The sequence below is a fragment of the Molossus molossus genome, unplaced genomic scaffold (genome assembly GCF_014108415.1).
Source record: "Molossus molossus isolate mMolMol1 unplaced genomic scaffold, mMolMol1.p scaffold_m16_p_11, whole genome shotgun sequence".
Lineage (NCBI taxonomy): Eukaryota > Metazoa > Chordata > Mammalia > Chiroptera > Molossidae > Molossus > Molossus molossus.
Genome location: NW_023425346.1, coordinates 87,914,212 through 87,939,805, shown reverse-complemented (window position 1 = coordinate 87,939,805; position 25,594 = coordinate 87,914,212). Strand labels below are relative to the sequence as shown.

Sequence of the window (25,594 nt, the reverse complement as noted above, 5' to 3'; positions counted from 1 at the left end):
CAATTGGTGTATCTCTTGCACATCGATGTCTCTCTCCCTCTCCCCCTCTCTCCCCCTCTCTCCCCCTCTCTCCCCCTCTCTCCCCCTCTCTCCCCCTCTCTCCCCCTCTCTCCCCCTCTCTCCCCCTCTCTCTCCCTCTCTCTCCCTCTCGCTCTCTCAAATCAATTAAAAGATGTAATGGGCTTTATAATGTCAGTAAACAACTTGAGAATAACATTGTGGGTACATACTCTGTTTTTAGCACTCTTTCTGAAAGCTCAGTTTCATTTTAAGTTCATCTCTATTAAATAGTGCAGTTGTGATACTTTTGATACAAGAAATGTGTTAAATTTTTTATTGTATGTGTACAGAAGTAATTGGATAATAATGGAGTAAATACCTAAAGGTCCTAGGATTAGTGTAGTAAAGCAAGCACAAAAAATGTTCATCTCTTGAAAACTTTACTTCTGTTTGCTCTTGCTACATTATGTCCTCTGAATATAATGACTTAGTGTTTGTTTATCAGTAAGTGCCATTACCTGCTTAGGGTTATCAGGGTAGCAGGTACTTTGATGGGCAGTGTTGGGAGTAATTGCGCTTCGGTCTCACTTCCCCCAGCGCCATGAATCTCCTTCCGTCTGCAGATTGATTGTTGGCCTGATTCCTATTCGCCCTTGCTTAAGGACAAAACAATTGACTTCCTGTGAACTGAAAGAATGGCTGTGTTTTTGACAAGGCATCTGTGAAAAATAGGCAGCTACTTAACAATAGCCAAGAACCAATGTTTTCTTATGGGAACATTGAGTTCTTATGGCTAGGTGATCAGGTGTCCTGATGTTCCTGGGACAGTCCTGACTACACCTGCTGGCCCAGCGTCCTGTCCAGTTATCAGTCCTCTTGACTCTCAGAAATGCTGTCATTTGGATGGTACATTATATGGTCTTTCAACTGTGGGTCTCATTTTGAGATTTATGATCGACACTTTGAATCATTAGGTTAAGGTGTATCATAGTAGTTGAAAGAAGCAGCCAATGGTTGGTTTTGCCTGTTCTGAGAGGTTTAGAGATGCTTGAACAAAGCTACTTCTTCTGTGACCTCCCAGTGTATGTTATAAAAAGAGTTACAGTTTGTACCGAATTCAGTAGTTGGTATTTGAATTCAGCAGGTACGTTATGATACAATTTTGTTTTTGTTTTTTTAATCCTAATCCAAGGATATTTTTGCATTTATCTTCAGATAGAGCGGGAGAGAGAGAGAGAAACATCGATGTGAGAGAGACACATTGACTGGCTGCCACTCACACGACCCCAAAAAGGGCCGGGGACAAACTGTAACCGAGGTATGTGCCCTTAGCAGGAACCGAGCCCCGGTCTCTCTGGTCCGCGGGCCGACGCTCTAACTGCTGAGTCAAACCGCCAGGTCTATGATACAATATTTAAGCAGAGTGAATACATCCTTATCTTCTGCTTTGTGAAAAGAAAGACATACCATAGTGTTGGGCCTTGGATTTATGTAATGTTGGGTATAAAATGTTTATCAGTGACTAAGTCATGATTGTTTTCCTGTCTTTAAACAGCACTAATATTCTGAGGGATCCTGTGTGTTTAGGAAGATGTGAGCACATCTTTTGTAGGTAAGTACTTATGGCTTGATATATATTATATATTACTACATGTATATGTATCAACTGTGGTTTTACTAGTAACAGTCATGTATTCGTATTGATGATAATATTTCTTATGTTTGTGTAACTGTCTTAGACTGCAAAGTAACTTACTATACACTATCTCATTTTGACTCTTATAACTGTCTTAATTTGCAGGAAGAAAATCTAAGCTCAAAGAGGATGACTTGATCAAAGTTATAAAGTTTTAATAAGCAGCTTTGCTAGACTTGGTGGAGAAATTAATAATTATTATATAATTCAAATATGTCTCTTCTTTCTTCCAGTTAGTTTTGATTCTAGACTTTCCAAATTGCATGTTTCCTAGGACTGCATAACAAAGTACCAGCATTGGGTGGCTTAAAGCAACAGAAATGTATTGTCTCTCCCTTCTGGAGGCCAGAAGTCGGAGAGCAAGGTGTCAGCCGGGTTGGCCACCGGAGGGCGGTGAGGTAGAATCTGCCTCGTTTTTCTTCCCTGCATTCTGGTGGAGACGCTTTGTCATCTGGCAGTCTTTGTCATTCCGTGGCTTGTGGATATGTCACTCTGGTCTTAGCTTCATGTTTACCTGGTGTTCTCCCTGCTGTGCATGTTTGTCTCTGTCCAGATCTCCCCTTTGTATAAGTATACTTGTGACACTGCATTAGGGATCAACCTGACGACCTCCTCTTAACATGATTACCTGCAAAGACTCTATTTTCAAATATGATCACATTCACAGGCACTGGAGGTAAAACTTTTGGGGGGATGCAGTCCAAGCCATAACAATTGTGCAATGCTATCCGTGTTATAATATGAAATCCCTGGATTATAGGTTAGAATATGAGATTTTCATATCACCCTGTTTCTCATTCAGGAGAAATCAATTTAAGGACTGAATGTCTTAGTTTAATTGTCTCTGAGCAGGGTTAATATAGTCTCCTTTAAATCAATCTTTTAATTATTCAACTCATGACCATGGAACTAACTGGCTTGAGCAAACCTCAGTGTGGAGTTGAAAGCACATGTGACAGTAATTTATGGTGTGACTTTAGTGGGCTGGGGGTTGTGGAAGGTAGCTGTGCTGGGGGTCCCAATTTTGTTTCTAGAAACATAGATCTATTTTAGGGGGCATATCCGGCAGGAGGATGGGGTAGGAAATAGTACCTGTCACCTATCTGATAGTGCCATTTTGATGCTGAAAGGGATTTCAGATTTGATATATTCAGAGCAGATCTGCTGACCCCCTTCAACCCGTTCCTGCCTCAGTGATCTTCACAGTAATAAGTGGTACTGTTATCAGGGAATTGGGGTATCCCTTTCCCCACTGAGTGCTGGGAGTGGAGTCCTTATGATATCTCAAGAAAAAGAATTTTCTGAGACTTGCAGGGAGGGAGGACGAGTGATTTTTTTATTTGCGTGGAATTACATCTTTGGTCTTCCAAAGTCCCATTTTCCTTAGTCTAGTCGTGGAAGAAGTATAGCTGGGGATTCAGTAGAGCTCAAAGCAAAGCCAGTGTCCAGAGCTTCGTCGCAGTCCATTGTGTGTGGGGGCCACATGGCCGGGGCCACGTGGGAGAATGCCAGGAGACAGGACGGGCTCTGCAAACCAGGAGTCAGGTGCAACAGGCCAGAGCCAAGAGTGACCCAGAGAGTGGACTCCTTTGTTTAGGGGATTAAATATTCCAGGTTTTCCCGCGTTTGCATTGGCCACGCCCATTCTGGCCAGTTACCTCTGTTCCAGATTGAGATATGTGAAGAAAATCTGATCTTACATATATCTGTAGTTGGAAAAGGAGGAGTGTTTTATATGGGTATTCTTCTTTGATACTGGATCGCTTCTCGACCAGTGATAGTTTCTTAAATCTGTAGCAGTGTGGAATCTAAAACCATGTTAGTGGACTTCTTGTACTCTGTTACGTTAAATTCTGTTGGTTTAATCCTGTACTTTGAATAGATCTTTTATCCAGGCAGGATTTTATGACATCATACATGGTCACTTGGAAAGTATTGGCACACCCAGTTATGCAGATTTACTGAGAAATGGCATATTTCCCCCAAATTCTAGATTAATGTGTATAAAACAATTTGAGAACAGTTAAAAGCAGACATTATGTAACAAAATAGACTTGAGTGCTGGTGTGGTGCTCTACTGGTAAGTGTCTTATCTAACTGGATCTCACTTTCTTTGTCCGAAAATGGTGTCATGGTTTTTGATAAGTGGATTTGACTCCATTTCAGTAGTGTTCCTCAAATAATTAAGTATTGTACATCATTTCATTTAAATCTCCTGAGGAATCAGTTTACCTACTTCATATGGTGAGGTTCCAAGTTAAGAGTTCTTAACAACAAGCAAACTCAAAGAAGTTCTTTTCTTTGCTAGAGAAATTTTACATTTATTGAATCCAATGATCTGGGTGGTCTCTTTCAGCCCTGATATGGTTGATGGATTCATTCTCTAACATTTATTGAGTTACTTTGATTCAGGAATCCTGCTAGGATCTAGGGACTCAGAGATTAGAAATGCCTCAGGCTTCTTCTGAAAGGGAGCTCATACCGGACGAATTCCCCATATGAGTGGGTCACGTGAAAAGGGATGTAGTGTTTGGGGGAGACGAGGCTAACAGTACCCAGTCCTATAAGAGCCCGATTGGCAAGGCTAAGGAAGGAGTGGATTTATAGGTTCTTATTTTGGAATTCACAGATAGGTTTCAGGGGAGATTGTGACCCCCCCCCCCCCTTTTTTTTTTTTAAATAAGAGCTTCTGTATGTCTATATTGGATCTGCATAAGGTTTATAATCCCCCAAATTAGGAAAACTCTTCTAATTATGAGACTGGAACTCCTGGACGGATAATCCAAGGTAATTTAATTGAATCTACAGTTGCACATGTACCTGAAAGAACCAAAGATCTCTCCTCAAAAACTAAAGCTTGGACTCTGATCCAAAAACAAAACAAAAAGTACCTTTCTTGGTCTCTGATAATTTTAGGTATTTTCATGTAGCACTGTATTAAGGTTTAGGATGGGGAGGTTGAAATGCTTGGCTGTTATGTATTAGGCACTAAATGTGTTTTTGTGTCTCCTTCTGCTCCTGCCCATTAGAAGCTGTAGATTTATCTGTAGGGAAAAATTATGCAGACTAATGACTGGCTACATAGTTTCTTCGTTGCAAATTACCTGAGTAACTTTAGATTTTGTGTTTCAGAAACCACTTGTTTTTTTGTTTGTTTGTTTTTTTAATCCTCACCCGAGGACATTTTTCCATTTTTTGTTCAGATAGAGTGGGAGGGAGAGAGAGGAAGAGAGAGAGAGAGAGAAACATCGATGTGAAAGGGACACACCAAGTGGCTGCCACCCGCACGACCAACCAGGGCCGGGGACAAACTGCAACCGAAGTACGTGCCCTTAGCGGGAACCGAACCGGGGTCTCTCCGGACCGCAGGCCGTCGCTCTAACCGCTGAGCCAAACCGGCCAGGGCCAGAAACACTTGTTTTAACAAATACTTTATAATTGCCCATTGTTAGAACACCCTTTTCTTCATTTACTTCTCTTCAAACACTTTATTTTTTGGAATTCAGATTCTGCTGAATGCATTGATAATTACATATACATGTTTAATTCTTTTTCAGTAACTGTGTAAGTGACTGCATTGGGACCGAGTGCCCAGTGTGTAATACCCCAGCCTGGATACAAGACGTGAAGATAAACCGACAGTTGGACAACATGATCCAGCTTTGTAGTAAGCTCCGAAATTTGCTGCATGAGAATGAGCTTTCAGGTGAGAAATAGCACTGTCTCCCTTAGTTTAATAACTGATGAATTTATATTGATCCCATGAAGTGTGTAAAAGTTCTATCAGGAATTCTGAATGGCGTGTTTCAGATTTTAAGATATATAGTGTTTGGAATTATTCTGAGTGACAGATACCTTAGAGATAATTAAATCTGACTCCTTTTTTTTATAGATGAAAAACCAAGGTCCAGAGAGGTTAAATGATCTTGTCTAAAGTCACATGTGTAGTTTGTACCAGAAGCAGGAGAAATAGCCCATTTCTTCTGATTGTCAGTCCAGACTTTTTTTTTTACCTCTTTCACTTCCTGCTTTTTCAATTATGATCATTTCTGTGTAATATATATAGAACAGTGATTTTTGTCTTTAAACTCACTTAAATACACTTTCACAAGATAGAATACAACCTTCTTGCATGTTTCACTTTTCTAGACTCAATTAATTGGATGAGCACATTTCGAAAGAGCAAAAGTCTAATATTCATTTTTTTCTATTTAAATGGAGGTTAATGTTTTTCAAATTGTCCTTAGACTCTGTGTATTAACTATGTATTTTCCCATTGTGCTTTCTGCTGAGAACTAATTAGCTGTGGAAAGAAGGTCAAGTGTTTTGAATCTTCATAATGAGACATTGGAATTGTCCTTTTATTGACCAGATCACATCATTTTAGCTGGTGTTTCTTTATAGGAGGACCTTTTCAGGATGCCATGAGTGATTGATAGTGCTCATATAAAAGGGCTGGATTTCTGTTTTAAAATCTTTTGATCTTAGTTTACCGATGTGATGCATCACTGTCAACTATTGATAGTGAAGTGATTGGACAGAATAAAGAAATAACGCAAACACTGAGTCTCATTGACCGTGTTTTTAAGAATTAAAATCATAGTTACCAACGAAAAGTTTTCTTCATTTTGTTATCTGAATATTATACTAGACTCCATTCTTTTGTGAGAAAATGTGTTATAGTGATAAAGTTTTACTGATTTTCAGATGTAGTTATACACACACATTTTTAAAAGTACTTACCTTTTTGTAAAAATAATGCTGTATTTCAGAGCACATTGAGGAAAAGTTTTATTATTAAGTTCATTTGTACTCTTTTCCTTCTTATTCAGAGGTGGTGCTGATAGTGTTTATTTTCTAATTAAAGAGGTTAGTGTCCGATCCGGTTCCCCTCCCCCAACACTGAATAAAGCGCTGTTCTTAATCAAGAGTTCATGCATCTGTGGAAGTAGTGGGGGACGAGGGGGAGGATCAGTGAGCCTCTTGAGTTAATTACACAATATGAAAAATGTTCATGTCTCTGTGAAAGTGGTTTTCATGAGATTCTTACAGATGTGTGGTTGGTTAGGAATGTTGGCCAAGCATTGAAATTTGGGGTGCTGCTTCGAGATTTGTGTCTGTCCTGATGTTTCCATTAGCTTCTCTAGTTGCTGTGTAGTGACTACTGGTGCTACCATAGTGACACTAGCTTTCTGGGGCTGCCAGGACGAAGGAGCACACCACACACAGGGGCTGAACAACAGGAAGTTCTGATTTCACAATTCTGCAGGCTAGTCCGAAATCAAGACGTTGGTACGATGGGTCCCTTCAGGGTCTGTGAGGGTAGGATGTGTTCCAGGTCTCTCTCCTCGGCTTGTTGATGGTCTTCATGTTCACAAGGTGTTCTCCCTATAGGCAAGTTTGGGTAAGATTTCCCCTTTAAAAGGATGCCGGCCACCCTGCTCACTTTCACTGATTGCTCTGTAATGACCCTGTTTCCAAATGAGGTCACACCCTGCAGTGCTCTGGGTCAGTCTTCTGTATATGAATTTTCATAAGGACACAGTTTAACCGTAACAGTAATGTGACATTTTTTGATGGTGATAGAGGGGAGCAGAGTAACCCTTGATTAGTAGTAGCGTAGGGTGCAAAGAGAATCAGATAAATGACTTCTCTAGAAACTTGACTATGATTAGTGATGTTCCAGTCATCGGTATGGTTTTCATATTTTGTGACTATGAAATGTGTTAATATTTTATTATTAAAACTGATAATTAGGTCCCTGGCCAGTTTGGCTCAGCAGTAGAGCGTCGACCCGTGGACCAATGAGTCACGGGTTCGATTTCGGCCAAGGGTGCGTACCTCTGTTGTAGTTCATCCCCGGCCCTGGGCAGGTCGTGCAGGAGGAAGCCAGTTGATGTGTCCCCCTCACGTTGATGTTTCTCTCTCTCCTTTCTCTCCCTCCCACTCTATCGGAAGATAAATAGAAAAATATCCTCAGGTGAGGATTTGTAAAAAACAAACCAACAAAAACTGATATTTAGGAAGATTATTGAGTTTACAAGTTTTTGTGTGGGATTTGAGGCCCGTTAGAATTTCATCTTTCACTTTTAAGAGTAAAGGAGTTTGGGAGAGAATTGTGGTGATTAATTTTCTGATGGCCATTTCGTGCTTGTTTCCTATATTATATAATGAGTAATTATTTCAGTCCTTACCTGACTTTAGTAGTGCTGGCTTTAGCATTACTTATTTTCAGATGAATTGAAATTTCACAGTTTGCATAATATATAATCAGAATTTTAGGAGCTGGAAGGTTATCTTTAATACCTTTATTCTTTAGACGAGGAAATCGAAGACCTAGGTTAAGCAGGTGGTCATATTGTACGTTTCTTTCTGGCTTTTTGTCTTATCTTTTAGCACATTGCTTTTGTTAGAAGTAAAGGTGTTCATTATGTTTGTTGACTTGAGTTGGAGAAAAACTGGCAGTGCTAAGACTTCATTCATGTCCCAGAGACTAACCTGAATGAAAACAAAACAATTTTAAAACAAATTCTTAGGTTTTGGTTTCAACAATTCATTTCATAATGGTAACATTCTCCTTTGCTACTTTTATAGAAGATGACAAATATAAATTATCTGAAATGTAAATTCTGAAATATAAATTTCTAATCCAGATCTAATTTCCATAGTGCAAAGCTTTTTCTACTTATTGTAAATTGCATTGTCATCATTTTTTCCTCCCGATGTCCCTTAAACTAGCCTTGAAGGGCAGTGGAGTTTTTTTGAGAATGTTTCTTTATGGTTTATCTGTTCAGTATATTTCATGTAGTACCTTTATGTTAGTTTATCTAGTTGAGCACTTAACGTGGTGTAAGGTGAGTGAGGTGAGCAGATAGAATAATGGTTGATCCCCCTTTATAATAAGGAAACTGGAAATGATCTCATAAAGTAAGAGTGTTAGATTAAGTGATTCCTGCGGTCTAGCTCCAAAATCATGTGGTTAAATGGTCAAGGTTGAAGGTGAACTAAGTGGAATGTTTGGACATCTACATTTTCTCTATTTTTTAAAAAACCTGTAGTTCACAATTTATCTTCCAAATGAACCTTGTTATTTGCACTTACTATAAAATTTATAATTACTGTAATTAAGTGGGTAATTAGGAAGAACTTGTCAAGTCATGGACATATATATGGTATATACTGGAGATAAAGCAGCCTGATTTACAGTGATGCTTTCTAAAATGAGCTTCTAAATACTTGAATAGATTTTTCTCGGTTCAGTGTATTTTAAAGCAAAGAGACTGTCATAAATTTTTCTGATAACCATTTATGGATAATTTTATCTTATTCTTTATAACAGAATCTGTTTTCTACTAATGGAGCTTGCCCCATCATATTAAATCAGACCTTGCAGGTGCTGGTCAGGTTCTATGAAATATATGTTGGGGTTGGTGATACTAAAAAAAAAAAAGACTGTGGTTATGCTTTCATAGGTTCACAGTTTATTTTCTGATTTCAGGAGAGATGCTGGTCTTTCTTTGGTGAATTACATAGTGTTTCCTATATGCTTTGACTGTTTTATAATAGATGAAGATGAGCATTTGAATAGCTGTGTTTTTATTTTATTTTTTTAGATAGAACTGAATACTCTTAACTTACAAAATAGTCATTCTCACTGAAGACGTTAATGTTGCACAGATGGTAGCAAAGTGCTTTCCTTTGATTTTTAATAAGGGGCTAGTTTGTTAAAGAGATTTCTCAACTTCTGTTGTGAAACCTATAATAGAGGATAATTTGAAAGACACAATGTACATCATTATAATCCTTTGATGTAGATTAATGATAGCTAAATCACATTTGCTAATTGGCTCCCTCTTCTATAGTTTATTAAATTTTAAGAGTAAACTTGGCTGAGCAGCTCCTTGGCAACACATGCCTCTCTGTTCCTCTACAGTATGGAGTACTCAGAAATGTTTACATTCAGAGACCAAGATTCTTTTAAATGTCATCATTATGAAATCCTCCATGTAGAGGAAGGACCGGTGTTTTTCTTTGTGAAATGAATATGATAATTTATCATGCTTAGAAGCATTCACCCATGCAAGGTGTAGCCATCGCTAGTGTGGTTGATGCTCCGGCAGTGTTGGGGGTTCGCTTTTAAAGTCCTAACTTCCATATGCTGTGTAAAATCCACAGTTTACAATATGCTTGTGGTTGTGGTCTCTGCTTAGGTAGGACAAGATACACAATTAAAATAATCTTGAGTAAATACAGGATTACTGGGTGACTAGTGGATTTATTGTGTGCCTCTAAATTACATGGCCATATGCTGTCTTCATTGCTGTATAAGTTAGGAAATATGTACACCTGAGTGAAACTTGTTGTCTTTTTAGATTTAGAATTTTTTAGTCAATTGAATGTGTTGCTACTACTTAAAAGCCTGAATTTTTTGTTAAATGTCTAATTCCACATTTTGTAAGTTTTATAAGCATTGAGGACTTCAGGGTTTGACTTTTTAGTTGAAAATGTCATTATCTGTGTTTCAAATTTTAAAACATCAAATACAAGTTTTTACAGACTACCAGAGGATTAACCTTTAGTCTTTGTAATCCTGAGTCTTTCTTAAAAAGTAATCCTGGTAACACTTCATTTTGACCTTTCCTCTAGATTTGAGATTTTATCAGAAGTGACTTAGTTTTGAAATCTTCTTATCACTGCAGAGGAAAGACCTTGTTGAATTTAGACATTACGTCTCGATGTGAATGGATACCTCTCTGTTTGTTTTGATTTCCAAGATCATGTCCTAATAACAGTTGGTGGACCGGGCGACATTCAGCCAGGACGTTGGAAGGACGTCAGAGGGTCTGCCCTTACTCAGATCCACACCTGTGCTTTCAGCGGGGTTCCTCGGCTCCTGCCTTTCCAGTGTGCTGCATGTCCCACCAGGAGGGAAGGGGTGGCTTCTTGGGAGTGGACTGGAATTCGATGAAATTCCTTTACTAGTCAGGGATCGTGTCTCCGTAACTTGTACTGAGATAAATACTAATTGTTTTTCAAAATTCACAATTTTTCTTTCTTTCTTTATTTTTTTAACCTATTTAAAGTGTTACCTTTTACTTGGCAGGCCTATTCCACCTACAGGTGTGGTGGGATAGAAGTCCCCTGTTGTGTTCTCTGGTGTATGTCCAGTCCCTAGAACACTGTCGGGACTAACGTAGGATTCTGTACATATTTGTTGAATGAATGAATAGCCGTGCTTACGGAATTCATAGTCTAGAATGGCAGAAAGAGGTACACAAATAAAAGGTGATAAATTTTAGGAAAACAGTAAACGCAATTCTTTGGGAGCGCAGGATGGGCGAGATTAAGTTCATGTAAAAGATTTCTTTTCCTTTTTTCTATCAGATTTAAAAGAAGATACAGCCAGGAAAAATTTATTTAATGATGCAGAAAATAAGAAGAATTCAATAAAAATGTGGTTTAGTCCTCGAAGTAAGAAGGTCAGATACGTGGTAAGCAAGGTTTCAGTGCAGACTCAGCCTCGGGTGAGATCCGGGGAAGGCCCCCAGCGGGCCTCGGCCTACGAGTACGCGTCCTCCAGCCCGCCCGGCGCTGTTTCCGCGAGGGCCGCCGCGGCTCCCACCAGGTCCGCAAAGAGGCGGAAAAAGAGAACTTTAGCTAAAATCAACCAAGAATGGAATTTAGAGGCAGACAAAAAAGATGGGGAACTTGACCCCAAAGAAGAGTTTAAGGAAAAGCTGGTCTCCTTCTGTCTCCAGCCACGTGGCCTTGCTCGTCCTCGGAGGAACGGCGAAGTGGACTTGCTGGCCAGCGGCTCTGCTGCAGAAGATGAGTGTTCGGGGACCTCAGCCCAGGTCTCTCTGCCCTTGGCTGAGCACATCGAGTCCCCAGAGACTGAGAGCAGGGAGGAGGCAGTGACTCCCGAGAAGCCTCTCTCTGAAAATGACCTTCCGTCCGAGAAGCCCGCGCCCCTGGGTGACAGTGGGGAGCGCGGGCGACCGGCCCGCCCCGCCTCGAAGCGCCGGAGGAGCAGCGCTCCCAGCACCCGTGGGGACGCTCCCAGCACCCGTGGGGACGCTCCCAGCACCCCTGGGGACGATGCTGAGCAAGCAGAGGCCTCAGAAAACCTCCCGCTGCCTGGCCCTCCTTTGCCGCCCGCAAGCAAACGCAAACGCCGAGCTGGTGACACATTCAGGAGGAAGGAGAGGACGATACTGGACGAGTCCCTTAGCTCGTCACCCGGTACCCCGCCTGCACGGCGCAGCTCCGCCTGCGGCCGGCTGCTGCCCAGCCCCTCGGCGATGCCGCTGCCCGGCAACCCCGAGAAAAGAAATCGGAAGGGCGAGACGCTGCTCCATGTTGCTTCAATTAAGGTACAGAGCTTCCTTTGAAACACAACTTCAGAATGAAACCAAACAGGAAACAGTTTCTTTGGAGGTTGTGAAAAATGAGAAAAGATGACTAGGGTAATTAACTCCCACAGATGCGACGCTGTTAAAGATTGAACCAGAGAAGTAGGGTTGACTCCTAGGGACCACGTGCCGGTCTCAGAGCAGTGGGCCCGGGCCTGAGAACGTGAGCTTGCCGAGGGAACCAGTGTGTCAGTATTTTAGCTTCTACTTTGGCAAGTGCTTTTGTTTTTGTCTATTCCATAATGGTTTTGTTCGGTTTCCACCAGTTTGTTTGCCCATTCTTCCCATGCTCTATGAATATAGATAATTGGCAAGTTTCTGCTGGCAACCTGTCTTTCTTAGCAGAAGAGCCAGGGGCAGTGTGAGAGGTGGCAAGCTTCTGTATGTTTGACACTCCTAGGGGGCACAGCCAGAATCTGGAAGGTTGGAAGATGTGATCTGTCTGTTTCTCTGATGACCAGGAAATTTGACTGAGAAATGGCCCCTGTGGCTCTCCATAAGGAGCTGTGTGTGCCTTACAGCCAGCCATGCCTCTGTAGCCTGTTCTTGGGAGTTAATTGTCTTTGTTTATTGCCTCAGCACCTGGGTTGTGGCAGTGTTGCTTTTTGGAAGCTGGTTGGTTCAGGGAACAGGGGGTGGTTCTCTTTGAAATTGGCACAGGTCCTGCGTGGAAAGAGGAGTTAGCACCACAGCTTCATAGACTGAGCTGTGATTTCGTGTAAGTGTTACCAAAATGTGACAGGAGAGCTCAGTACTGAATCAAGGTAGGTTTTATGATACTCCAGTAAATTCTTTGGGAAATCCTTGGGTCTTGTGTATGGATAGAGAACTTTGGGAGGTCTGGAAAGAACCTCTTCATGAGGTTGGTGACATAAAACATCTGTGCAGAACATAGAGGAGACATTGAGTCCAGGGATCCTCATGTTTTTGTGTGGAGAAAGAGAAATGCACAAAAATGAGTCTCTCAACTCTTAGTGTTTTGTTTTTTTCCTTGCTTTATCTTCCAGTAAATGATGAATGTAGAATATTCTACATCTGATGCAAGGGGGTGGGGGAGAACCTGCAATATGACCACATAGTTGGCATTACATATCCTTTGAACGCCTTACATTTTCAGTTAGCTCTGGTTACATTTTAGTTTGAGTTTTGCAAAGCATGTTTTAAAAATCAGACTATATTTTTGGGGGTCTACTTTGTTATATATAATATATACACATATGCATAATATATACAAATAAGCTATTATAAATCTTAACATTATTTTTTTGTTTTTGTTTTTTGTTTGTTTTTTTTTATTCTCACTCGAGGACATTTTTCCATTTTTTGTTCAGGTAGAGTGGGGGGGAGAGAGAGGAGCAGAGAGAGAGAGAGAAACATCGATGTGAAAGGGACACATCAAGTGGCTGCCACCCGCACGACCAACCAGGGCCGGGGACAAACTGCAACTGAGGTACGTGCCCTTAGTGGGAACGAAACCCGGGTCTCTCGGGACCGCAGGCCGACGCTCTAACCGTTGAGCCAAACCGGCCAGGGCAAATCTTAACATTATTAATGCTTCATAGACATAAGTAGCTAGCATAACACTTATTTTTTACTCGTTTTTCTGAATAATACATTAGAATGTGGCGGCTTTAGTTTCTACATTTTGCTTCCTGGGAATTATTTTCAGACCACCAGGTCAGCATCCATTTACATTGGTAAAGAATTTTTCTAAGACTTGGAATCTAGGCCATGGCTTGGCCAGCTCTTTCTTAAGAGGGCAATTGGAATAAATATTTTCAGCTTTGCAAAGCAAACAATCTAACAGCTATTCAACTCAGGCATAGACAATGTGTCAGCCAATAAAACTTTACATCTAAAAGCAGGTGTATGGCCCACGGGCCACAGTTTGCTGGCCCTTGGCCTAGGCCTTGGAAGAAGCCACAGTAGAATCTTAAGACAGAGAAAATGGTGGTCTGATGCTACCTTGTGAATTTTCTCCACTGAAGATTGTTTTGTACAAGTTTTGTCAGATTGTCAGTTACTGAGTCTTGCCAGCATTAGAGTTATCCATTTTGATTCTCTTGAACTTATAAAATTCTGTTGGCAGGTTCTGATACAGTGCACTTCTGAAAAGACAATTGATTTCTATTGGATTTATTTATTCATTTATTTATTTTAATCCCCACCTGAGGATATTTTTCCATTTATCTTTAGATAGAGTTGGAAGGAGGGAGGGAGAGGGAGAGAGAGAGAAACACTGATGCAAGAGAGACACATCAATTGGTTGCCTTCCGCACAATCCCAACCAGGGCCAGGGAAGAACCGCAACAGAGGTACGTGCCCTGTACCTGCCCTTGACTGCAATGGAACCTCTGACTCATTGGTCCGCGGGCCGACTAACTGCTGAGCCAAACTGGCCAGGGTTCTGTTGTTTTTTTTTTTGTTTTTTTTTATTTATTTATTTTTATCCTCTCCCAAGGGTATTTTTCCATTTTTTGTACAGATAGAGTGGGAGGGAGAGAGAGAGGAAGGGAGAGAGAGAGAGAAACATCGACGTGAAGGGACACATCGAGTGGCTGCCACCCGCACGACCAACCAGGGCCGGGGACAAACTGCAACCGAAGTATGTGCCCTTAGCGGGAACCGAACCCGGGTCTCTCCGGACCGCAGGCCGACGCTCTAACCGCTGAGCCAAACTGGCCAGGGCTCTGTTGTTTTTTTTTAAATCACTGTTTATCAGTAGTGTCTCTTAAAAATTTAAGAGTTGAATGTCCACCCCCACTCAGCTTGATTTTACTAAAACAAATACTTGAAAAAAACTCAGATTTATTTGTATATGTCTATATCTATATAGATATTACAGTAAAAATATAATAAATATTATATTTATTTATTATAAAGTATAATATATATTATATTTATTATCATATATTTATTATATTTTTTACTGTACTAGTTTTTATTTGCAGCTGAAAATGAAATGTGTACTAGAAAACCTAATATTGCAATTCTGGCATCTTAGTTTATGTTTCGTACCCACCTACTTCAGGGAGGGATTAGAGGGGCTCACAGTTAAAACTACTGTTAAATGGACAAGGTGCAGGGAAGGAGGGAGGAGCTTTCTGCAGCTGGATGATGAATATAGATTTGATGGCCTTTTAGACCAGAGCAAATAAGGGGGAGTACCAGGTCTTTGCTGCCAAAGGTAGATTTTTGTCGTTGTTGTCATTGCTATTTTTCCGTGTCTCTGTAGACTTGCATGTTTCATATTTGCACTGTCACTGATGGTGGAAGAGCGGTTGTGACGCATGTTTGGTGTGCGGCCGGGGACAGAGGACCTGCGGCAGTTGGCGCGCTCTCTCGGCTGGTTAGCTTCCCCTGCCGCAGTGGGGCTTTACAGAATGGTCTCTGAGCTTGGTAACATTATTAACAAAAGCCCTTAATATCTCGCTCCAGACCTTCCTCTGGGCATCTCTGTTGGCCGGAGTCTCTCTCGTGGGTGCTGCTTGTCTTTTTTGCCCTGACCACTTGTGTGAGTTTCCTTTGCTGTCCTGCAAATGTAGTGACCGAACACAAGGCACATGTGTTTCCTCAGGTCGGAAGTCTGGCGTGGGTCTCACAGGCTGACATCAGTTCGTCCGCAGGTTTCTTTCCCAAGGCTCCAAGCGAGAACCCATCTCCTTGATTATTTGGTTTGTTTCAAGCCACCGCGTGTTCTATGTGCTTGTTAAGACTGAGATCCTGGCCCTGGCCGGTCTGGCTCAGCGGTTAGAGCGTCGGCCTGCGGTCTGGAGAGACCCGGGTTCGGTTCCCGCTAAGGGCACGCACCTTGGTTGCAGTTTGTCCCCGGCCCTGGTTGGTCGTGCCCTGGTTGGTCGTGCGGGTGGCAGCCACTCGATGTGTCCCTTTCACGTCGATGTTTCTCTCTCTCTCTCCCTCCCACTCTATCTGTACAAAAATTGGAAAAATGTCCTCGGGTGAGGATTAAAAAAAAAAAAAAAAGACTGAGATCCTGTTTCCTTGCTGGCTGTTAGCGAAGGGCCATTCTCAGGTTCGAGACTGTGACAGTTCCTTAGTGTGTGTCCCTCTTCCTCTGCCTTCAGAGCCAGCAGCAGAGCGTGGAGTGCTCAGTCATCTTTCCCCCCTAGACAGGAAGGCCCCCTGGGACCACCTGGCAGCGCAGGGCCACCTCCCCACCTACGATCCGCACCCTTAATCGCATTACAAAGTCCCTTTTGTCACGTAAGGTAGTATACAAGTTCTGGGGATTAGAACATAGACGGTTTGGAGGGTCATTACTAACCGCACCATGAAGTAGCGTCCTAATTTCTTGCTCTGCTTTCCTGCATCCTTCCCTCTATGCCAGCCATAGTAACCCGACCTAAGCCAGACGTGTCATTTCTCGCTCCCCTACCAGTAACCTCCTGGCCCGCGGACAAGGAAACCCCCAGGCTTCCCGCGCCCACACGGCCCTATGCCATCCCTCCTTCAGCTTCTGCTCAAATGCCACCTCTTCAGAGACTTTCCTAACGTCGCTAAATGAGCAGTTTGGGCCATCCCGGTAGCCTGTATGTCTTTCTTCCTATTGTTATTTCCCGACATTATTATTGTAGATGTCTTTGTTTTTTCTCCCTGTCTTTAGAATGAGAACGGGAGTTCTCTTTGTTCACTGGTATATCTTCAGAGTGTAGAACATTGATATTTGTTGAATAAATGAGTGAATTTTTTACTCAGCCATGATCCGAACCCCATTCTGCTTTCGCTGTGAACGTTACGGGTGGTTCGGACACATCATTAACCCCACCATTGTGCTCACGGTTCTTTTCCCTGACCCTCCTCTTGTCCCGTCTGCTCCTAGGACCTGCCCTCAAAATCTAGCTCACATCCTACCTTCGTAATAAGTCTTCTCACAATTTCCAGAGTTAGCTGCTTCTCTATGGTGACATTGTTTTGTTTGCACTTAATGTTCATTTAGCTTTCTAATTTAGCTTTTATTTATTTATATTATATGACTCATGGTTATCCGGTGCATATTCCTCATTTAAAATTTAATTTCAAAATATGAGTAGTAGCTTCATGTTTCAAAAAGAAAAAGGAAAGTATTGCTAGTGGAAAGCCCCCCTTGCACTTCTGCCCCAGCCACCGGTGCTGACAAGCCCTTCCTGCGGACCTTCCTGCTGACCGCGTTCTTGGGTATCGTTTGTGAATTTCTTTATGGAAATGGAAGCAAATGCTCCCCATGTTAGTACACAACTTTTTGTACATTTTTATAGTAGCATGGCTTTTCATGAGCTTTCCTTATTTAACTAGTTCTTACTGATGGATGCCTTTGGGTTTTTTTCCTTCTATAAACAATAAGCAGTTTTTGTTTCATATGTGCGCAGGTATATCTTTAGGATAAATTCTTAGAAATGGGACTTCTGGGTTGACTTGTTACCTTATTTATCTTGGCAGCAGAAGGATCTTATAAAATATCCAGACTGCCTAAATATTCTGGTTGACTGAATGTAGATCATCAGAAGATACTCTATGGACTATGAATTCTCATACTCCTTTTTCCTCAGGATCATGGGCATACAGGCCAGGCAGCTAGTTTTTGAATGAAAACTCTGCACAGGATTATTCCTTAATTGTACTTTTATTTTGTTACACTAGAGAATTTCAAGCAGGATATTCACTAATACGATGTGAATAACACTGGGATGTTGTGAACATTCTCATTTAACCAGAACAAACATTGAGATCCATTAGGCTCTTTATTCCCCATGTTTTTGTTTGAATGTGTGTGTCTCCTGTGATTATAGTGCTGCTGAGAACATTATGTTATAAATGAGAGATTTTATGAGAAAGTACTATGCCTAAGTAGAAACTAAGATGAACACTCATATTGTTTATTCTTCTGATTTAATGGGGGAAAAAATACCTTAGTGTTTGACATTTCTCTAGACATAGAGAAGATTTTGGTTTGTTACTCTGTTATGTCACCTTTGCTAGAGAATTTGTAGGTGATGGGAAAAATCTCCCCAAGGTTCTCTAGTACAGATCCTTAAAATGATAATGACTATTCAGAATTCATGCCACAGCAGTGAACATGTTATGAAATACAAGAATGGCTTGAAGTTGGCATGTCATATGGTGTATTTGTCATGCAGACACAATAGGTAATATTTTGAAGGCAGTTTACAAGGCATGATGTGCTTAACATAACAAAGATGATGAGGATCTCCTGGGTAGAGAGAAAATCCCTGGTGAGGAGCCTCCTTCAGGGATTGACTTTGTAAGTCATAATACTTGACTGCAGTCATGTTATACTGTGTATAAAGTCAGATCATCACATGTCTTTCCTACTGGCTTTCTGCGAAAGTGGCAAAGGACTCAAAAGCAAACGGGCATCTGTGATATTTTCAAGACTTTCATTTCTAGAACATCTCTTGGAGTCTGTCCATTTCCCCTCTGTCCGTCATCCACCACCTCTGCAGTACCAGTGAGTTAAGTCTCGATGACTAGATTGTCAGGATCACCTGCGAAATGGTTTTGTTCAGTAAACTCTGGCTCAGAAGCCAGGGAAATGTCTAATACATTTGACAGCTCCATTGCAGATGACTGAATTTTTAAAAAATGATATCTAGTTGCTAAAAGAAGTTTTAGGTGCTTGGTCAGTTCATATATGTGGAAAGCTTAACCATTCGGGGTAACTTGTGATTATTGCACTTGCAATGTTCTATACTATTTTCATAAAAATGTTTTTTTAACAATATTTTGGGAGTGCTAACCTGTGTAGTAAGGAAAAAGTTTTGTTTGTGTGTGTGTGTGTTTGGAAAGTTAATTTATATTGTTAGAGTGTGCACGGATGTGTGAAGAGTCTTCCCTTCGAGTGAAAGGTCCGCAGTAAGAAAATCTAGTGCGGCACACATGCTTCCTTATTTCAGCCTTTAAGGTATTACTTCCAAGTATCAATCCACTTAGAATGTCTTTTAAGCCTTGGTAAATACTGTCCTCAGATGATTTTTTTTTCCTTGCTGTGGATAAAAAAAAAAAAATATATTTTTTTTAAGTTGTGAGGAGCCTAAAAGTGAGTGCTTATTACCAGAAAATATTATGTTACAGAAGAAAGTAATTTAAAGGAATCAGAGGCAGAAGTTAATTTATTTCCTGGAACTTCATATCGGTTCAAGCTTACCCAGTTACTGTGGATCCTATCTAATTATCATAATTTTATTTATGTGCATGATATTAAATTTACATAAAGGGGAAGGATGAAAATATGACAAACTCGTAAGTTCTTGGGGAGAGAAAGCAGGTTGGGTGTTGAAAGCAAGCTGCCAGCAGTGTGGTGATTGTGGGGGATCGGGGGTGGGGTGGAGGTGGAAGAGGGTATAGGAGGATAAAAGGTGATGGAAAGGAAATAGAATAAAGAAAAAGCAAGCAGCTTGCAGATCAGCTGTACAGTCCGGGGAGTCTAGGAGGCATTGCTAACAGGAAGTCTTTGCTAACGCAAAGAGGTGACCTGGTAGCCTTCCAGAACTCTGAGTTTCACTCTGTTCCTATGTGACGTTTCCACGTGACTCTTCATTCCACACTCGTGTTTGTTATTTTGTGGGCTGCTTTAGGGGAGTGTGGTTTTGTGATTACCAGGTAGAATTAGAGTGAAAGGTTTTTTGTCTTCTTTCACGCTGAGGGTTGGGAGTGTGTGTGGTTCTGGCAGTTCATCTGCCCCAAATTGTTTTTCAAAACTTCATATTTGTATCTTGACAGATTTTCCTGAGCTCGTTTGGAACAAACTTGAATATAGAGCAAAAGTTGCTAAATGCATGTTAACTTGTTCAGAGATATAGAATGTGCACCCCTCAGGAACCACAGGCAAATGTTTTTTATTCGAACTGGAGCATTTGATTTGAAACACATATCATGCTTATTTTTTAGGTGCTTTGAATATTAAGGTCATTTCGTTAATTCAGGAACATAAATTATATATGTTCATGTGGATTTGTTTTTCAGAAAATCAAATAAGCTGCCATCTTAAGGTGTGCTGCATAGGAAAGGTGACCCAGACAATGAAATGAAAGTCGATGTTACTGTATTCGGGGGTCTTAATGACTTCTATGATATCAGCCTGCAGAGGACAAAAACTCTTTTCAGAGGGCTGGGGCTGGGTGTGGGAGGAGACATGTCTTTCTCCTTAAGGAAGTGCTTCACAAAACACAACATTGTCATAAGTAACTTGTCGGATGTAGTATTTTAAATTTATTTTTCAGAGAAAGCTAAGTTAGTTATTTTGGAGAAAATAAGCCTTCCTTCTACCTAGAAAAATATCTTTGAGCAAATAAGGTGAATGTAAGCTAAATTAATGGATTAAGGCGAGAGTGACAGCCCGTAAGACAGTTTTTGGCAGTCTTAACGTTGGTTTTACTGAGCAGTCTTTTTGGCTTTGATTTTCTTTTAAATAATATTCAGAAACCATTTTTATGTGTGTTCAAAAAGAAGCTTTTTACAAATGAAATGACATTAATAACTTGATTCTGATTAGATGATCTGTGGCTAGAGTCCTTTATATGGTATTTTGAAATGAATTTCAACATGGGTTGCTCCTAACAGAGGTTTTGTACCCTGTATTCAAGGATGGGCCACATGTGTTCCAGGACTTGTTACCTAAGAACATTTCATACGCACAAAACTTATTAACTCATGAGCAGTAGGCTAGGCTCAAGGGAAAATATTTGTTTTATTTTATCTTAAAGAAGAAGACTCTTTGGGAAAAAAAAAAACAACAAAATCTCAATTATCTTGTTTTTCCCTTGATGATTTTTAATATCTTTTTGTTTTCTTTGTTCTTACACTAGGGCGACATACCTTCTGTTGCATACCTCTTAGAAAATGGAAGCGACCCAAATGTTAAGGATCATGCTGGATGGACACCATTGGTAGTTTTCTGTTTGTTTGTCCTTGATTCCTGTTCTGTTTATATTTTATAATTTATAGTTATGTAGTTGTCTATATATCATTCTGTGCCGTATACATTTTTAAAATCTGAAGTTATACCTTTACCAGGTAAGAGAAAATGATTATTTTTCATCTAGCTCTTGAATTGTGGTAGGCACGAAATGAGCTACCTTTTGACCGATGTAGGAAACCAGTTATACCATAGTGTGGAATTTAGCACATGTTTGGAAAGGTAACTGCTACAGCCAACATCGCTCCATTCTGCAGTAGTGCATGCATTTAGAAGCATTTTGTGGAACAAAGGAAGGTCAGAGGAACTGGGTGGGTTAGGAAGGTACCACTAGGCTTCTATTCTTTTTTTTTTAATATGTTTTTATTGATTTTAGAAAGGAGAGGGAGAGAGAGACATCGATGTTAGAGAGAAATACTGATTGGCTGCCTCCTGAATGCCCCATACTGGGGATCGAGCCCACAACCCAGGCATGTGCCTGACTGGGACTCGGACTGGTCACCTTTGGTGCATTGGATGACACTCAACCAACATAGCCAAACCAGCCAGGGCCGCACCAGCCAGGGCGAGGCAGCTGCTCTTACTGAGGATGTATCTCAGCCTCACTTACATGCCCTACCCAATTCCAGATATACAGAGGCAGTACAACTTTGCTTCATTAATCATTTTTAAAACCTCTGCTTATTATTACTAAAATGCAGTGTGAAGAATAATCTGGAAAAATAATAGCACAAATACATGGGAACAAGTGGTATATGGGCTACTTATATTAGGACAATAAGCATGTGATTGGAATACATTCGTAGAGTTGTCAACAGATGAGGTGGACGCCTTTATCTTGGGAACTGGAAAGTCACAAAAATTGGGAGATTCTTAGGTTAGGTGCAAAAATGGTTTAAGGTGGTACATAATGACTTCTCTCTGCCAAATTTAAACTGGGAGGCTTTCGTCTGGATCAGAGTCTTTGTTGTTTGCATTGTGGCTGAGTAACTTTTTCAAAGAAAGGTTCATTATTTTTTTAAGCCACTAAGGCAAATTATAGTAAAAGTTGGTGAGTAAGTTCGAGGGCCTAATGCCTAATTGGAATTCCTTTCTCCCAGAAATAAACGTACAGGCGTTTAGTATGTACCACCTAATGTGAATTGAATAGCAAAATATATCATAGATTTATTAGATTACAGCAGAGTGGCATTGTTAGTAGTTCATTAAGACGTAAGGAAAGATTTGAGCATGAGATATCTGAACATTGCGTTGTTACCAGTGAAGTCATTCATTCAGTAAGCTCGATCTACTCCATGTTATTTCTGTTGTCATTGACACCAGCTGTACAGTAATCTGTAGCTTCAACAAATAAGAGAGGCTTGTCTTACACTCATTTGAATATTCACTTTATGGGGTGGTTATATGTATGTTCGGGTATACCATGTAGCTTATGAATTTAGTGAATTCTGTTTAGCCTTGGAGAATTTCAAATTTTATGCATGATTTGGTGGTTAAATGCTTTCTATATTTTTGTTGTTGTTGTTTTAAGTTTTCTATTGTAGAATAATTTAGAAACTATAATTGGTTTAAAGCTGCATTTTCTTCTAAAATAAGAGTACTTGACCTAAGGCTCAAATGAAAAACTTCTTTTCCCCTGAATTGCATAGATCTTAATCACCATGTATCTTATTTGTAGTGCTTTTATTCTGTCCACAGCTACGGTCCCTATGAGTATTTAGTAAGAACGGTTTGCTGACTGAGGTTCACGCTTATTTTTCTAACGTGTGGTTTTATTAGGACATTATCCATTGCTCTTCCTCGTCACTCTTCTCACTTTTTCCCTGTTTAACATCAGCACGAGGCCTGCAGTCACGGACACCTGGAGGTCGTGGAGCTGTTACTCCAGCACAAGGCGCTGGTGAACACCCCCGGGTATCAGAACGACTCGCCACTCCACGACGCGGCCAGGAACGGGCACGTGGATGTCGTGAGGCTGTTACTGTCCTACGGAGCTTCCAGGAGCGCTGTGTGAGTATTCAACATGGGGGCTTTTTATTGACTCGTACTCCTAAGTCAGGGTCTGTGGCGAAGCAAAGACTTTTTAATCTACTTGATGGCTGGCTCTCTCCTCTTTCTCAACTAAAGTTAGATGTGACCATTAAATTCAGTGTTTAAAATCATCATTTATGCCCTTTTCCTTTATGATCCATATTCGAAGGAGATAAGCTCTTTTATTCAGAAATAGTTGTCCAATTTATTTTGGAAGCTTTGACTTTCTGTACAAATTCAGTTGGTTTTTATGTTCTTTGGATGGATTAATACTTATTAATAGAGTCATGGCCAGTTTGACTCAGCGGTTAGAGCTTCAGCCTGCAGACCAGAGAGTCCCGGGTTCAGTTCCTGGTAAGGGCATGTACCTCGGTTGCAGTTTGACCCCGACCCCAGTTGAAGTCATGTGGGTGGCAGCCACTCGATGTGTCTCTCTCACGTCAATGGTTCTCTCTCTTCCTTGCTCTCTTCCTCCCGCTCTATCTGAAGATAATTGCAACAACAAAAAAAAAGTCCTCGGGTGAGGATGAAAAAGAAAAACTTATTAATAGAAAAAGAATTAGACACATAGAAATAACTGTTATATGCCTCCCAGTGCTTTCAATTGTTTTAAATATTCCATTCCTTTTCTGCCTTTTCTGCATATTTGGTCTAACAACAGTTAAAACATGTAAGAATTCCGATATTAGGCAAGGGCGGTCCGGTGTGTTCTCAGCGCGCTCGCGTCACCGGGACGAAGCGCCGGTGGATCGTTTTGCAGCATCAGGGCAGACGCATTAGTGAGTGCTGAGGCTGCATTGGGAACTCGTCGTAAAGATTGTCAAGGAAATGCTGTGTGTGGATTTGATGTCTTTAATCTATAACTTGGGTCATGTCTCCCTATATATTATTTTACTCTTTCCAGTCAATGAGGTAGTTGAAATGGAAATGCAAGAATTGTCTCTCTGTGTCCCCATTGCTTCTGTAGGATGGAAGGAACATGGAAAGGTCAGACTTACTCTGGTTACAGAGGCAAATAAGAATTACAAAATGCAGAGCTTCTAGGTTGTAATTTTTATACGTAATCATATAATGCAAATTACTAATACAGGAGTATTATACCTTGGAGCTGTTAGTTTCATTAAGTGTGTTTAATATCCTTTCTTTCCCATCATATGTGATAAAGTAATTGGGGCAAACTCGGGATGAATATCCTTTTTACATTCTTATTTTTTGCCTTACACACACACACACACACACACACACACACGTACGTTACATTAGGTCCATATATGGACCTAACAGATATGACCCTCCTGTGGGTGTAACAAGCCATTTGACAAAGCGAATGGTTGCTTGGGTCAGGTGAAATAGAATAGTTTCTGTCCTTGGCTCCTTAAATCAGCCATGACTACGTTAATGAATGGGGTACTGGCCGGGCGTAAGGGAATCCAGGTTCTATTTGTGACTCCATTATTGACTTTATAGCCTCAGGCAGGTTAATTTCTGGGCCTTGTGTCCTCACCTATAAAACATGGGTGATGTCTGTGACTTTTCCATTTCTTCAGATCATAGTGAGGATTAATGAGCCCCAACACAGAGCTGTCCTGTGGCTCACGCACCATGAGTCTCACTATACTGTGAAGCTTATTAATACCCAAGGTGTGGGCATGAGACAGTGAGTGAATCTGTTTTCCCAGGTGCTTCTCAGGTAGATGTGCTGTTTCTAATAGGTTTACCTGGCGAAGTGGCAGATTGAGGTGTGTCTAGAGCCCAGCACTGTCCAGTAGACTGTTTTGCAGTGAGGGACATGCTCTGAGCTGTGCTGGGTACTCAGCACCTGCCATCTGTTGCTGTTGAACACTTGAACTGTGGCTGTTGCTACTGCGGAACTAACCTTTTTTTTTCTTTATTGGTTTTAGAGAGAGAGGAAGGAAGAGAGAGAGAGAAACATCCATGAGAGAAAACATCGGTTGGCCTCCTCCTGCATGCCCCCCACTGAGGATCGGGCCTACAACCTGGGCATGTGCCCTGACCGGGAATTGAACCAGTGACCACTTGGTGCATGGGTTGACACTCAGCCACTGGGCCACACCGGCCTGGCGCAGAACCAACTTTTGACATGTATTTTATTTTAATTAATTTAATAGCCATGTGTGCCAAATGGCCACCATGAGGGACAGCTAGCTGGTTGATACAGTTAGGATAGTGGGGAAGGAGGGTGCATTTGGTGTAAGAGGTAGGGAATGAAATTGAAAGGATAGTAAGACAAGTGTAGGACAGATGCGGGGTTGATTTAATCTAGGGTGTATTAGTGTGGTAGCTGTTTCTAAATGTTGTCATCCCTTGTTTTCCAGACTGTTAGTCATCACACTTAGGTATTGTCTGTGGTTCTTGATTTCCGTTTTGTTTTATAGTAGTTGTTGTTCATCTGATTGGCTTCACCATGTCCTGGTCTCTTTCTTTTCATATTACTTCTCATTTTGCAGTCCAAGAACTTTAAAAAAATACAAAGTCTGGCCAAGTTACTGTTTTGCTTAAAAT

General features: G+C 41.0%; 1 protein-coding gene across 4 annotated transcripts in view; it reads left to right on the top strand.

The window, feature by feature from the left end:
* Positions 1–25,594, top strand: part of BARD1 (BRCA1 associated RING domain 1) — a 69,322-nt gene that overhangs the window by 13,474 nt on the left and 30,254 nt on the right. For 3 of the 4 annotated variants that reach the window (XM_036254859.1, XM_036254860.1, XM_036254858.1), the window contains exons 2-6: positions 1,556–1,612; positions 5,254–5,402; positions 11,081–12,069; positions 20,931–21,011; positions 22,878–23,050. In XM_036254859.1, the coding sequence (XP_036110752.1) occupies positions 5,348–5,402; positions 11,081–12,069; positions 20,931–21,011; positions 22,878–23,050 (1,298 nt within the window). In that variant the 5' untranslated portion in view covers positions 1,556–1,612; positions 5,254–5,347. Of the gene's footprint in view, positions 1–1,555; positions 1,613–4,434; positions 4,484–5,253; positions 5,403–11,080; positions 12,070–20,930; positions 21,012–22,877; positions 23,051–25,594 lie in introns of all 4 variants that reach the window. The other variant, XM_036254861.1, reaches the window with a different exon arrangement.